This window comes from Ricinus communis, chromosome 2 (genome assembly GCF_019578655.1).
Source record: "Ricinus communis isolate WT05 ecotype wild-type chromosome 2, ASM1957865v1, whole genome shotgun sequence".
NCBI classification, from domain to species: domain Eukaryota; kingdom Viridiplantae; phylum Streptophyta; class Magnoliopsida; order Malpighiales; family Euphorbiaceae; genus Ricinus; species Ricinus communis.
The window spans coordinates 13,524,424-13,538,543 of record NC_063257.1 but is presented as its reverse complement, the minus strand read 5'-3'; the positions used below and the strand labels follow the sequence as shown (position 1 = coordinate 13,538,543).

Sequence of the window (14,120 nt, the reverse complement as noted above, 5' to 3'; positions counted from 1 at the left end):
AATTCCTCTTTGTGGGCTTCATATATTCGGCTAGACCTGACAATAAGCAGTCCATGCATCTTTATTCTAAGTCTCAGCAGCGGGAGTCCAATTTAAGTCCATTTATGAATATGTAGCTTATATTCTCCTTTTTTGGCTATTAATACCTGAAATTAGACAATAAAGTTAAAGTGAGATAATAAGCATATACTTTCACATATTATATATATATAACATACTATTAAAGCACTAAAATATCCTAAATATATATACATAATTTGAACCTATCACATTCAATAAAGCTAACTAAGTTGAGTTAGTTAATCCAAATTTAATAGTTGCATTGATCAATAAATCATTCAACCTAAACTCATTATTTATAAATAGATTAGCAGTGGTAGATTTTGATTTTACTAATATTTGATATTTTAGTTTAAATTTTTATTTAACTATAGTGAAAGATAAGATCTTTAGTTATCAAGATTACAAATGACGTGTTATATAGATTTTTTGCATTTTAAATACTAGTGTGTATTTCATGTTATATTATATAAAACACGTTAGCCAATTTAGATCAGTTTTGTCAATTTAATTAAAATTGTAAAAATACTTGTAATTTTAAATAAATTTATTAAAATTGGAAAAATTGGGAATAATGATCAAAATATACTAAGTTTGGATGTTTTTGTAGCAATAATAATCCTATGTATAATATGTTGTAATTTTCTTTTTCTTTGATAAGATCATGTCAGGCCATTGGCCATCCATATGTCATGATTTTCTTTCCTCTTTTAATCAGAATGTATTCGGTGGAAAAAGACAAAGTTGTTATTATTATTTGTGCGGAAAAACGACAAGTAATTATTAGTAGTATCAAGATGAGTAGAATTGGTGATGTCAGTTGAAGATAGTTAAGAGTATTAATTGTGTTAGTTTGTGGTTCCATTGGCGGAGAATCTATTTGTGGTTTGTTAGATGAGAGACAATCAGTTAGGTACATTAAAGGAGCCAATCTTATGGAGTTTACTTTCTCTCTCGCTCCTCTAGTCTTCTTCTTTTTATTCTTCTTCTTTTCTCATTTTCATCTACTATTTCTCTCACTTTCTCTTCTTTTCTCAGTAAACAAACATCTGTTTGTTGAATCTTTAAGCTCTGGTCAGATCCGTGACACTGGCATCTGATAACATATTGTCAAGAGATATAAAATAACAATATTGTTAATAAGGAGTAAGAACTTGATACAGCAATAATAATAACAATAATAATAATAATGTCAAAAATGAGAGTAGCTGTGATTGGTGGTGGAATTAGTGGACTTGCTTCAGCTTATGTTCTTGCAAAAGCTGGTGCTGAAGTTGTTGTATACGAGAAAGAAGATTGCTTGGGTGGCCATGCAAATAAGACTGTTAACTATAAGGGTGTTGATGTAGACCTTGGCTTCCTAGCCTTCAATCCTGTAAGTCATGCATTGAGTGCTTTCTTTTCTCATTTTCATTTTGTTTCTGCTTTTGTTATGGATTAAAACTGTTGGGTTTTGCTCGTCAGGCATCATATCCAAATATGGAGTTCTTTGAGAGTATTGGAGTAGACATGGAGTTATCAGATATGTCATTCTCAGTAAGTATAGACAAAGGCAAGGGCTATGAATGGGGTAGCAGGAAAGGCCTGTCAAGTTTGTTTGCTCAGAAAGAGAATAGTTTCAATCCTTACTTTTGGCAAATGCTTAGAGATATCAACAAATTCAAGCATGATGCACTCAGGTGATTTCCAACGTATTTATATATATATATATATATATATGAAATGAAACTACCAAGTGAGAGTGCATGAGAATAACTAGTATTCATCTTAACTTGTAAATTGCAGCTATCTGGAGCAGATTGAGAATAATACAGACATTAATGAAAATGAAAGATTAGGACAGTTTATTGATTCAAGGGGTTATTCAGAAGTATTTCAGAAGGCTTATCTTGTGAGACATTTTCAGTCTCTCTCTATTCTTTTTTTTTTTTTCTTTCCAATGTTTTATTATATTCTTTTAGCTTTCTCTATCCTTTGTTTCTTACTGGATGAGCAATGTTGTATTCTTACAGCTACCAATTTGTAGATCAATATGGTCATGCCCTTTAGAAGGAATTATGAACTTTTCAGCTTTTGCTGTACTCTCATTTTTCCATAAACATCATCTTCTTCAGGTAAATGCTCATCTTAGCAATTATTTCAATAAGCAATAGGCATAAATTAGGAACATCTTTGCTTTTCATATACTGCTCTAGTTCTTAATGAGCAAGTTTATTATATTCTTAATTCAAAGTGATTTGCTTCTCTGCATAGATCTTTGGCTGCTCAAATTGGCTTATTGTCAAAAGGCAATCACAACATTTTATCAACAAGGTCTTTCTTTCGTTCATTTGGTTGAAATATTCTTAGTTTGGTCCTTTATAATGATTTCTTATTTTGTCTATAATCTTATTATTGAATGGAAAAATAGGTCAGAGAACTACTGGAAAGTTGGGGCTGTCAAATAAGAACAGGTTGCAAAGTAAACTTTGTTTCTACTTCAGATAAGGGTAAGAAATCTTTATTATTTAAGTTTTTGCAAATTTCCTTTTCTTTCTTGTCCTGGTTGCAAAAATAAGAATTAGCTCATGTCCATGTGTTCTAGAAGACAAAATTTTACTGGGGAAATCGAATTTTTGTTTATGAAGAGTTGATAATTAATTGGCAATTTACGTTCTTGATCACTTATTTTATTATTTTTTTCTGGTTAGGTTGCCTGGTATCATGTGGAAATGTTTCAGAAGAAATGTACAATGGATGCATAATAAATGTTCATGCACCAAATTCTCTAAAATTATTAGGAAAGCAAGCAACATTTGATGAAAGGAGAATTCTTGGAGCTTTCCAATATGAGTGTAGGTACAAACAAGATTCATGCCTTTACTTTTCCATCTTCTAAATGATTTTATGAGTATAGCTGTGGGCAAATACTGTTTACTGAAATTAACAGTTATTCTTTGACTTTCTACTGACAGTGATATTGTACTTCATCATGACAAATCATATATGCCCAAGAATCCGGCAGCTTGGTGTGCATGGAATTTCTTGGGAAGTACTGATACTAAAGGGTGTCTGACTTATTGGTTGAATGTGCTTGAGGTTTGCAAAATTGTTTGTTTTTAAGACGAACTTAAATTTCAATTCATAGCTTTACTTTTCAATAATATATATATGATATTAAAAATTTTACATTAATTTAATTCTAATATTTAAATGCTCTAAATTTTTGCAGAATGTGGGTAAAATAAGTTCACCTCTCTTTTTAACTATGAATCCAGACCACGAACTAAAAAATACATTGCTTAAGTGGTCGACTAGCCATCCAATCCTATCTATAGCTTCATCAAAAGCTTTTCTTGAGTTTGATAGTATTCAAGGCAAAAGGGGTATATGGTTCTGTGAACCATACCAAGGTAAGTTCATTATTTATAAATTTGATGGCGTGCTTGAGTATTATTTAAATTTTCATATAAAAAACTTAGGGTTATTATATTTTTGTGTTTTTTTTTTTAAAAATTCTTTTATCACTTGAACATTATATGTTATCTTTTTTTGTCTCTTTTAGGTTTTGGATGCTACGGGGATGGACTAAAGGTACTAGTAACTCTTAAAAGTATTAATTTAGTTGACATATGCGATCCCATATTCTTTTGAATAGAGTTATATAGATCTTATCAATTAATTTAAAATTTAAACAAGGGATTAGGAGACAAATTTAAGTAAAATGCTTTGATGGTACCAAACTTTTGTAACTTGTAAACAATTGTACCAATACTGAAATTTTGTTTTCCTTTTCAGTGCCAGAGCTACTATTTCTATTCCAAATTAGAATATTTATAACTTGTCTGGTTTATTTTTTGCTCATGTGACCATCAAGATAAACTATTGATTGTTCGCCACATAAGTAATATCAATTCACTAATAAATTTTCCTATTAAGTACATCGGTCCAACTCTAAATACTTTTAGTTTGGAAAAAAATTAAAAGCGGATCCCACGAGCTTAATTTGATAAGTAATTAGCGAGTTGACATTACTAATATGACGAATCAATTAAGAACATTTTATTTTCAATAACCATGTCAGTAAAAATATACTAAAAAAATTATAAATATCTTGAATTGAAATAGAAATAAAATTTCTGGTGTAAAAAAATTAAAATATTAGTACAATTAGTTTTCTAAAATTTTTATACTAATGGAGCAATTCACCTGACAAATTCTCCTAAGAATAGGAATGATTATAAAAGACAAGAAAATGAATTTAAATAGTATTTGCTTCTTTTGGGTATATTTTCAAGAATTAAAATGATGTTTTGTATCTCATAATATATTCTTGACAGGATGGCATGGTTGCTGCACATAATTTACTTGGAGATAGTTGTGCCACTCTAAGCAAATTGAAACACATGCTACCTTCTTTGCTAGAATTTGGAGCGCGATATTTCGTCATTAGACTTCTTGGACATATAATTTCCACAGGTTCTATAGTGTAAGTTCAGCCAAATAATTCTTATTTAATTTTATTAGCCTGTTGCTTCCTTACAGTTGTGATATATAACTTTCTCAAGAAAGAAAAAGCTGTGATATATAAAAGTGTAAATTACTACGACATAACTTATCATGAAATAGACAAGTTGATTCAGTTATTTGGTTTAATATAAGATTTCACTCTTCCACTAAAGTGAATATTCTGTTTGTGCATTCTATTTTTTAGTATTTCAAAATTACGTTTAAAATATGTTAATAATTTTCTTTTTCAGTCATGATATACTATATTAATAGGTCATGAATTTTGAATTAAGATTAAAATATTTTCTTATTTTATTATTAACATATAGTAGTCAAATGTATTCATATAACAAAATAGACTATAATAAGAATTCGTTACGATATTTTAATATTTTATTATAAATTAAATTTTGAAGAACTTCAATAAAATAAATTAGAATGAAAAATTATTTTAAATTAGTAACGTTAGATTTTAAAAAATAAGGTAAGGATGATAAGGTTGTTATGATAAAGTTTTAAAACAAAGTCATATAATTTTAACAAAAAAGTTAACATAATTCTACAATTTATTAAATTATTAAAAATTTAGTAATCTTGAATATATTATTTAAATCGTAGAAAAGATCACAAGCATTATATCTATAATTTTCATATATGATATTCGGTATAATTTTCAATTTAAAATTAAATAAGTTTTACGTTTTATAAGTATATATTTCTTTAATGAACTAAAATTTGAATAACAAAAATAAAATTATAAGAGGCTTTGTTAAATTTTATAAATGATATTAGATATTATATTTTAAGAGTATAATTAAATTGTCATGAATTTATAATTTATTTCGGATATATAATAAAGTTTCCATGAGTTATCTTATCAGACTTGTAAAATTTGATATATAGTAAATAAAAGAGCTTAGAGGAGTCATAGTAATTTGAATATAATGGGATAATAATATGAATGCTTATTAAATTTTGTATTTAGTTTTATTTTGATTATAAAATTTTAATTTATTTTATTTTAATCATTTAATTTTAATTTAATCAATTTACAAATAAAATATTGATACGTAGCAAAAATATCCAATGAGAAAAAAAATTAAAAAATAAAGACGTAACATGTCAATTCTTTACTGGTAAAATGACTAAATTGTAACTAAAATTAAAATTGAATTATTGAAATGAAACAAATTAAAATTTTATCACTAAATTAAAGCTAATTGCAAAGTCCAATGACCATTTATATTACCATTTCATAACATAACTAAAGAGAGTCATAGTAATTTATTTTTTACATTTGATAATATTTTTATAAATAAATTAGTTTCTTTAATATTATTTTAATGAAGTACTTTGAAGGAATGATGAAATAATAGATTAATTAAACCAAACTATAATGAATAAATAATGCATTATTGAAAAATATGAAATTGTTTAAAAGATCATACAACATGGGCATTTTTTCTTGATCACGAGGTGTATATGCTTGTCGTAGACCAAAACTATCTTAGCTTTAGTAAGTTTTAGGATTTGGATGGAGAGATTGATTAATGTGTTTTGTGGCATTACAGTTTATTGGAAGATGGAGGAACTATTTTTACTATTGAGGGAGCAAGCAAAAATTGCTCTTTGAAAACTATTCTAAAGGTTCATAATTTTCAGTTTTATTGGAAGGTATGTGCTTTTATTTACTTTTGTAGAGATCACAATGCTCATATTTAAATGAAGGCCTAATGGGAAAGAGAAAAACTAAATTTTTTGCTTTTACACTTATTTTGACCCATCTCTTTGAAATTATTAAAATAAATCAAATTTTAACAATAAGTGCAATTTTGAGAATTTAAAGTTTTTATCAAAATTATGTAAAATAAAGGCTAATGTGGCGCTGATATAGCACAGTAGAACTGACATTAGCTTTAAAATAACAAGGTTGAACATTATAAATCATCAAACTTGTAAATAATTTCCATCAATAATAACTTCAACAGTTAAAAGAAATGCACATGCTACTCTACCATCAATTTTATACATATATCATGGTCTACTCTACAACTCCACATCAATTCTACATTATTAAGTTTTTATTTAATTTTGACTAAAATTTTAAAATTGGCTAAAATTGTACGTATTATTTGAAATTCAATTTATTTTGACAATCATAAAATGATGTGTCAATATCGCACACAAAAACTTGGTTTTTTTACCATTAGCTTTAAATTAATAAACAAAAACGTTAAATACTATTTATCTTCAAAATTTGATTTACTATACAAGTCAGTTTCTATATTTTTATTATATTAACACCCTCTTGAATTTTAATAAAACTGACTATTATCATTTCCGTCTAGTTAAAAGACTAAGCTGTTAATATAAAATTATAATTTAATCATTGAATTTATTATTAAATATTAAATTTATTTAAAATTGATTTTTTAATCAAAATAGAGTAAAATCTTATTTTTAGCACAAGTTAATTTTATTGTTTAACAAAAATAATTAATTAATATTCATTTAATTGCTTTTATTTTTTTTTTAGTTTTAAGCATAATCTAATTCTAAAAAAATTAAACGTGTTAAAAACACTTATTTTCCGGAACAATTGTATTAAATTACTAATATAAGTTTATTTTAAATTTTTAAATAATAAATAGTTAAAAGTTATTATTTTTGTTAGAAACTAAAACTAATTTGTGTTAAAAACAAGACTCTACTCTAATTTGATAATAAAATTAATTTTGGAATAATTTAATACTTGATAGTAAGTTTAAAGATCAAATTGTAATTTTAAATCGTCAATTTAGTCCTTGGACTAACATGGTGGGGTAGTAGCTATTTTTATCAAAACTCAAAGGGATTTTTATGTAATAAAAAAAAACACAGGGAGCAATATTTAACCCTAAAGAAAAACCTTATAAAGCTTTGTGAATATTCCTAATGAAGAAAATTCTTAGCAACACTAACAAAGACTGAACATTTTTGTATAGATAATGACAAGAGCTGAGATAGGCCTCGCAGAAGCATATATAAATGGAGATTTTTCTTTTATTGACAAAGAAGAAGGTCTCTTAAATCTTTTCATGGTGAGATAGTCAATCCAACAAGTTATTTTCTTTCATTTCAACTTTATGGGAGTTATTTTTGTTACTAACTTGAATTGCAGATATTTGTTGCCAATAGAGATGCAACAAACCCTGTCTCAAAATTCTGGGAGAAAAGGTATTCTTTGAATAATTATATAAAATTTGATTTACCATTTATTTTTTTGAATATTATTGCTTAAGTGTTTTATCTATTGATTTTTTTTAGAGGTCGATGGATTCCATTTTTACTCACAGCTTGTATTCCGTCAGCAATATATTTCTTTGGTCATATTTTAAGACAAAATACTCTTGTACAAGCTCCGAGAAATATTAGTCATCATTATAATGTGGTATGAGTAATGATATATTAATTAATTATAATTGTGGCAATTAAATGAGTGCAAGTACATTAGGAAACTCACATCCTTTTCTTTTGTTGGTGTTTCAAGAGTAATGAATTTTTTGCTATGTTCTTGGATGAAACAATGACATACTCCTGTGCAGTATTTAAGGTCAGAAAACAAACTTTAATGATTTTTCTCATTTTACAAACTACACGAGAACAGTTAAGCTCAATCCATTCTGTGCTACTTATTTAACTTGCTATCTTTCATTTATATACGAACATACTTTATAGACGCAAGATGAAGACTTGAAAGTAGCACAACTGAGGAAAATCTCACTTCTAATTGAAAAAGTGAGTCCATTCAATAACTATTTTCTGTAGTTTAATATAAAAGATTTCATGTTATTTATGAATTTTCTTATATTTGGCTTCAATATGTACTAGGCAAGAATTGATAAGAAGCATGAAGTTCTTGAAATTGGTTGTGGTTGGGGAAGCTTGGCAATTGAAGTTGTCAAAAAAACTGGATGCAAATACACTGGAATCACTCTATCTGAAGAACAACTAAAAATTGCAGAAGATAAAGTGAAACAAGCTGGCCTCCAGGTATCAATATGAAGGAATATTTATTTAAGAAATTGGTATATGTTTTGCTCTTCTTTTCACTCAGACTTTTGTCCAAGTTTTATACTCTGAATCTTTTACAGTATTTATCTTGTGAGTGCCTAAGTTAACAAGTTTAAAAATTCTGATAATTTAGCTATTCTTTTAAATATAATGTTTATTAGGACAACATCAAGTTTCTCCTTTGTGACTATCGTGAATTGCCTGAATCCTACAAATATGACAGAATCATATCATGGTAAGATATGTAATTGTTATTTCTGAACATATCTAATGAATATCATGCCAGTAGTAATGTATTATCATTTTTCAGTGGAATGATAGAGCATGTTGGCCATGAATATATGGAAGAATTCTTTGATTGTTGTGAATCAGTTTTAGCAGAGGATGGCCTTCTTGTTTTACAGGTAATGACGAAATGGGAATATATAAGAATTTATGGTCTAGATGAATATTATGTTTGCTTGGAATTACGTCTTAACTATCTGTTGTTAACATTTTTTTTCTTAGTTCATAGCAATCCCTGACAAACGGTACGATGAGGTCAGGAAAAGTATAGATTTTTTGAAGGAATATATATTCCCCGGAGGATGCTTGCCTTCATTATATAGGATAACATCAGCCATGAGAACTGCATCGAGACTATGGTATAAACAGTTGATTTTAAATCATTTTATTGACTGGTCTTTATTTTTCTCTTTCAATATTACTAACAGGAGTTATACTAATACAGTATGGAGCATGTCGAAAATATAGGAAGTAACTATTATCTAACCTTGAAATGTTGGAGGAAGAATTTCTTGAAAAATAAGGAGTAAGTGCAATCCTATCCTTAGATTATGGATAATGAGTCTACCTATCCTGAGTTTTACAAATTCTTACAATTCTATCCTAATTTCAAATTAATAACAATTTGCTATATATTTGTAGATGGTTACAATTCTATCAAACTATCTTTAGACATGTGTCTTTGTTGATTTTTTATTTTCTATGTGTAATTAAATATAATAATATTAGAAATAATATTAAAAATAAAAAATTCTTATTTAGGCACCACAACTAATAGGAAAATGACACGTATGTATGAGTGTTTACTTTGGTATTGAATGATTAACATACACTTCATTTAAAATTAATGAATGTGTTAAACTTCTATCAGTGTGGTGTATAAGTGAGGACATACACTAAGTCAATATAAGAATTTTTCATTAGAAATGCTATTAAAATACCAAAACTCATTGTATTTTATGAGACAAAATAGTGAGTTTTGATTTATGACATTAAAACATTGAATTGTCTTCAATTATAGTTTTCTTTTGTTCTTTGTTCGTTGTTCTTTTTCTGCCAGTACTCTCTCTCTCTCTCTTATTTTTTCAAAAATGATAAATTTATTATTTAATTCTTTTTTTTTTATATTTTTCTCCATCTCATTATTTTTAATTACATATAGAAAATAAAAGATAAGCAAAAACACATGTCTAGTAGATTTGGACAAAAATATAACCATTCACAAATTTCATATACAAATTATTACTAATAAGAAATTAGTATTGGATTGCAAAAATATATAAAGTTCTGGAAAAATAGATTCATTATGCCTTGAGATTATGTTGCAAACATAGGTAGGTATGAATATATTATGCAACATTATGGAGTTTTCTTATATGGTGCTCTTGACTGTACTTTTTACTAGAAAAATTCTTGCCATGGGATTTGATGAGAAGTTCATTAGAACATGGGAATATTATTTCGACTACTGTGCTGCTGGCTTCAAGTCATATACACTTTTAGATTATCAGGTAATATGAACGTTCTGTTATATTAACTTAGTGTCGAATTGCTACTCTTCTCTGCCTCTCATCCTTTCTTTGAACTTCCAAGGGCTTATGATTTTAGTAAACTTGTCATAGCACTTATTAAAAACTATCAACGCTGATTTCAAGGATATGTGAAGCAAATGAAAAGATTATAACAGCAGATAAATTAAATGTTTTATTGCATCTAATTATTACTAAAGTATAACATTGATATTAGTGTATCAACTTACTATTAAGCTTACTGTTAGGCTTTAAACTTCAAATAAAAAGTTTGTAATATACTTGTTTGATATTTGCAGATCGTATTTTCGCGTCCTGGAAACATTGCGGCATTAGGCAATCCATATAAAGGTTTTCCATCAGCATACAACAGAGAGTGAACAGACTTTGCCAACAAAAGGTTTTCCATAAGCATACAATATGTTTTCTTATGTATGTAATCTTTGCAAGAGGACAAGAAGTCTTATTTCTAGCCACTGTGCATTGCGTAATAGACAATGTTTTTTGAATTGAAATGTGATCTAATAAATGTCATTTGCATTGATTACAATAACTATAGATGAGTGTGTTTTTCTAGTGAAAATAATCCTGTCATTTGTATATAAGTGTGTCATCAGTAGAAAAGAATACCAAATTTATTATCAACAAAATTCAAATATTTTTATTTTTATTTGAGTAAATTATATGGATGATTATCAAAATTTACACTTTGAAACAAAAAAAGTAATAAATCTGTAATTTGTAATAATATAAAAACCAAAGTTTAATTTTTATAACATCACAAAATTTTTTCAGTACACAGAGAATAAATTATATGACCGGTCCTACTAAATTTTAAACTTTATAACTAAATTGCTAAATACATAAATAGTTTCTAGAATCTGACTCTTTTTTAAAATTGACTCTCTAAACTGAATTTTACTTCAATTAAAGCTCTAATTTTTATGTTTTGTCATTTTTAACGCTTTCATTAACGTTTAAAATAAAATAATAATTTCTACACTGACATCGTCAAAATTGAAACTCTCATTAATGTTCAAAATAAAAGAATAATATTTATACTAACACCGTCAAGACTGAAACTCATACTGTCATGAAATATTAGCCTTTAACTCTCTTCCTCCCTTTCACCTGCTCAACTCCGGTCACCACACATTCACCATCGATCACCATCAATGATTCGATAATTTATCAACCAATTCGACAAAACAACTGACTTAATATCAGAACTTCTAAACCCAACTTTACTCAAAACCTGACTCGTACTGAATTTGATGATTACATCATCTACACTCGTACGAGGTGGCTGTTGATTGCGATGAATCTGGTGCAAGTGAGATTTTATCAAGAAATTGCCTTTGATTAGCTGCGATCTTTTAATCAACGCCATAAAAATGATTGAAATCAATTATCACTTTAAACAACAAATTTTAGGGTTACACAACCCTAAAAATGCAAGAAATCAATTCAATTAAATGACATAAAAGCATTCCACAAATTACAGCAAGCCATACCCACACTATTATGAAATAGCAGTAGCCATACCCACAAATTACATGATTTCGAAAGAATTCAATGATTTAGAAGAAATGGGTTTTATTTGAGAGATGAATAATCGAATATGTAAGGACTTGAAAATTGGTACTTTAGGTAAATGGGTAGTTAATATGAAGTGTCATAAATAAGTGGGTAGTAGGAGAAGAGAGAGTTCTGGTGGTCACGGGATAGTGATGATGCTGTGGATGGAAAAGAAGGCGGTGACTGTGTTTAGGGTGGAGTAGAGGTGTTTTAAGTTTCTAGAAAGGTGAGTTTTGGTAAGCTCAGTTTATTTCTCTTGTTTTAGCTTTTTATTATTTATTAATAAAATATTCAGTTTAGTAATATAATATTCAAATAACACGCTTTTGACAGTCGAGCACTTATCGACTATTAATGAATAAGTTAAAATATTTAACCTGTGGAGTTAAGAGCTTCAACTAAAGTAAGGTCAATTTTAAAAATAGAACAAGTTCAAGAGTCATTTATGTATTAAATCTAACTAAATGGTTACTAAATATTATTTTGATAGAATTGATGAATTTTTCCGATACACTTAAATGATGACATTTGAAAAAAAAATTAAAAATCTTTTTTCTCTAATTCTACATCACTAATGATATGTAAAAAATATTTTATATTGTTAAATCTAGTCAGTAATTAGATACATTAACATTATTATACACCCTAAAACTAATATACTCTCTTTGTCTTATTTTTGTATTGTGTTTGTAGGAAAGAATGTGACTTTGCTTGAGAAAATGAAGAAAAGAAGAAGAGACTAAATTAGTTTTACAGAATACAATAATGCTTATGTGTCTATTACTCACTAGATTTAATGATACAAACTATCTTTACATGTGTCATTAATGATGTGGAGTTAGAGAAGAAAAATTCTTAGGACATTTGTACGAGGCTTGATTTGAAAGTTAGCCATTCAGGAAGATGTCTCAAGGAATCACGACAAACGCAATGACCGTGAATTATCAGAGAAGACTGAGAGTCGCCACCCAGGTAAAATAACTGGGACAAATAGAGAAGGGTGAAGGATGGCGGCTCGGACTCCTCGTAGAGAGCCTAACTTTCCCCCTCCCCGAATTAGAGATTTAGTTTCAGAAAGTTAAGTATGTGTTGGGAAGAGGTTAGGCACCCTAACACGCTCGGACACACAGTCCGGCCTCCACTAGATTCTAAGGCTTTCGGTTCCCTAATTGTACTAACCTAGCTTGGTTGCTAGCCATTTTATTATAATAAAATTTTATTATCTTGTTTAATCATGCATAAAATAAGGAAAAAAGATTACTAACTTAGTATACATCTACCTATATGGAAGGCACATTGGTGCCACTAAATCTAAAGGAGGTAAGTTGGTACCTTAGATTTTATCTAACATGCCAAGATGACCAAATTGAACCATTTTTATTTAAGCATGTGGGTGCCAGGTTCATTATATGATGCAACCAAAGATGCATCTAAGTCAACTAGCATGGATCCACTAGCCTATGGAGGACCAATGACACGAGCAAGGAGTAAAAGGTTCAAGCAAGCCTTAAATTCTTACTTGGAGCATGTTTTGAAGATGGCTAATGATGGTGCTTTTAATGAAGATAACAATGCCTTGAAGATAGTGACATTAATTGCTATTAATGAAGCTTAAACTTCTGGTCATGGAACAAGGTCAAGGTCAAAGATCAGGGATCAAAGTCAACAGGCTTTCCTAGGGTTTCTAGAAGCATTGGGCCGCACATTAGGGTTTCTAGAAGCATTGGAGGTCTCACTTTAACCCTAGGGCGGCCACCACTTATGCTTAGAGAAGGAGGCGACATTAGAAGTCTTTTAGGGTTTGATTCTTTATTGCTTATCTCTTTAGTCATTTTTAGGGTTAGAATCATTTCAAAACTCTATAAATAGAGCTATGTATTTAAATTTAAAGGACATAAGATCAATATACATTTCTGAATGAAGTTTTATTTGAGTTGTTAACTCTTATTCCTTAAGGTGTTCCTTATTGAATTTCTTGAGATTAAATTAACTTGTTTGATTTAGTTTCACATCTACATGTTTGATCAATCAATTAACTTTTTATTAGTTTCTTGAGTTGTTTGAACATTCTTCATCTATTTATAACTAAAGGGCTTAGTAGTTCTATTGCTAAGTTTGTTAGTTCCA

General features: G+C 28.3%; 1 protein-coding gene across 2 annotated transcripts; it reads left to right on the top strand.

The window, feature by feature from the left end:
• The first annotated feature begins 987 nt into the window (after positions 1-987).
• LOC8271718 lies at positions 988-10,968 on the top strand. Of its 2 annotated transcripts, XM_002531796.4 has the most exons (24): positions 988-1,435; positions 1,525-1,739; positions 1,846-1,951; positions 2,073-2,174; positions 2,314-2,373; positions 2,471-2,549; positions 2,751-2,898; positions 3,015-3,138; positions 3,272-3,452; positions 3,605-3,633; positions 4,380-4,528; positions 6,120-6,222; positions 7,533-7,628; positions 7,709-7,764; positions 7,855-7,978; positions 8,078-8,140; positions 8,266-8,325; positions 8,419-8,580; positions 8,763-8,836; positions 8,912-9,005; positions 9,109-9,245; positions 9,332-9,412; positions 10,292-10,397; positions 10,715-10,968. In XM_002531796.4, exons 1-24 carry the CDS (start codon positions 1,250-1,252, stop codon positions 10,793-10,795), a joined length of 2,616 nt encoding a protein of 871 aa, XP_002531842.3. In that variant the 5' UTR covers positions 988-1,249; the 3' UTR covers positions 10,796-10,968. The 2 variants fall into 2 exon arrangements, 1 of the variants encoding a protein (XP_002531842.3); XR_007214607.1 differs by lacking the exon at positions 9,332-9,412 and having other exon boundaries at positions 10,715-10,731.
• The last annotated feature ends 3,152 nt before the right edge of the window (positions 10,969-14,120 follow it).

Coding starts and splice junctions, on each gene's coding strand:
- LOC8271718 (XM_002531796.4), top strand. CDS start 1,250: ATGTCAAAAATGAGAGTAGCTGTGATTGGTGGTGGAATTAGTGGACTT. Junction 3,139..3,271: donor ATTGGTTGAATGTGCTTGAG/GTTTGCAAAATT, acceptor AAATTTTTGCAG/AATGTGGGTAAAATAAGTTC. Junction 8,326..8,418: donor TCTCACTTCTAATTGAAAAA/GTGAGTCCATTC, acceptor AATATGTACTAG/GCAAGAATTGATAAGAAGCA.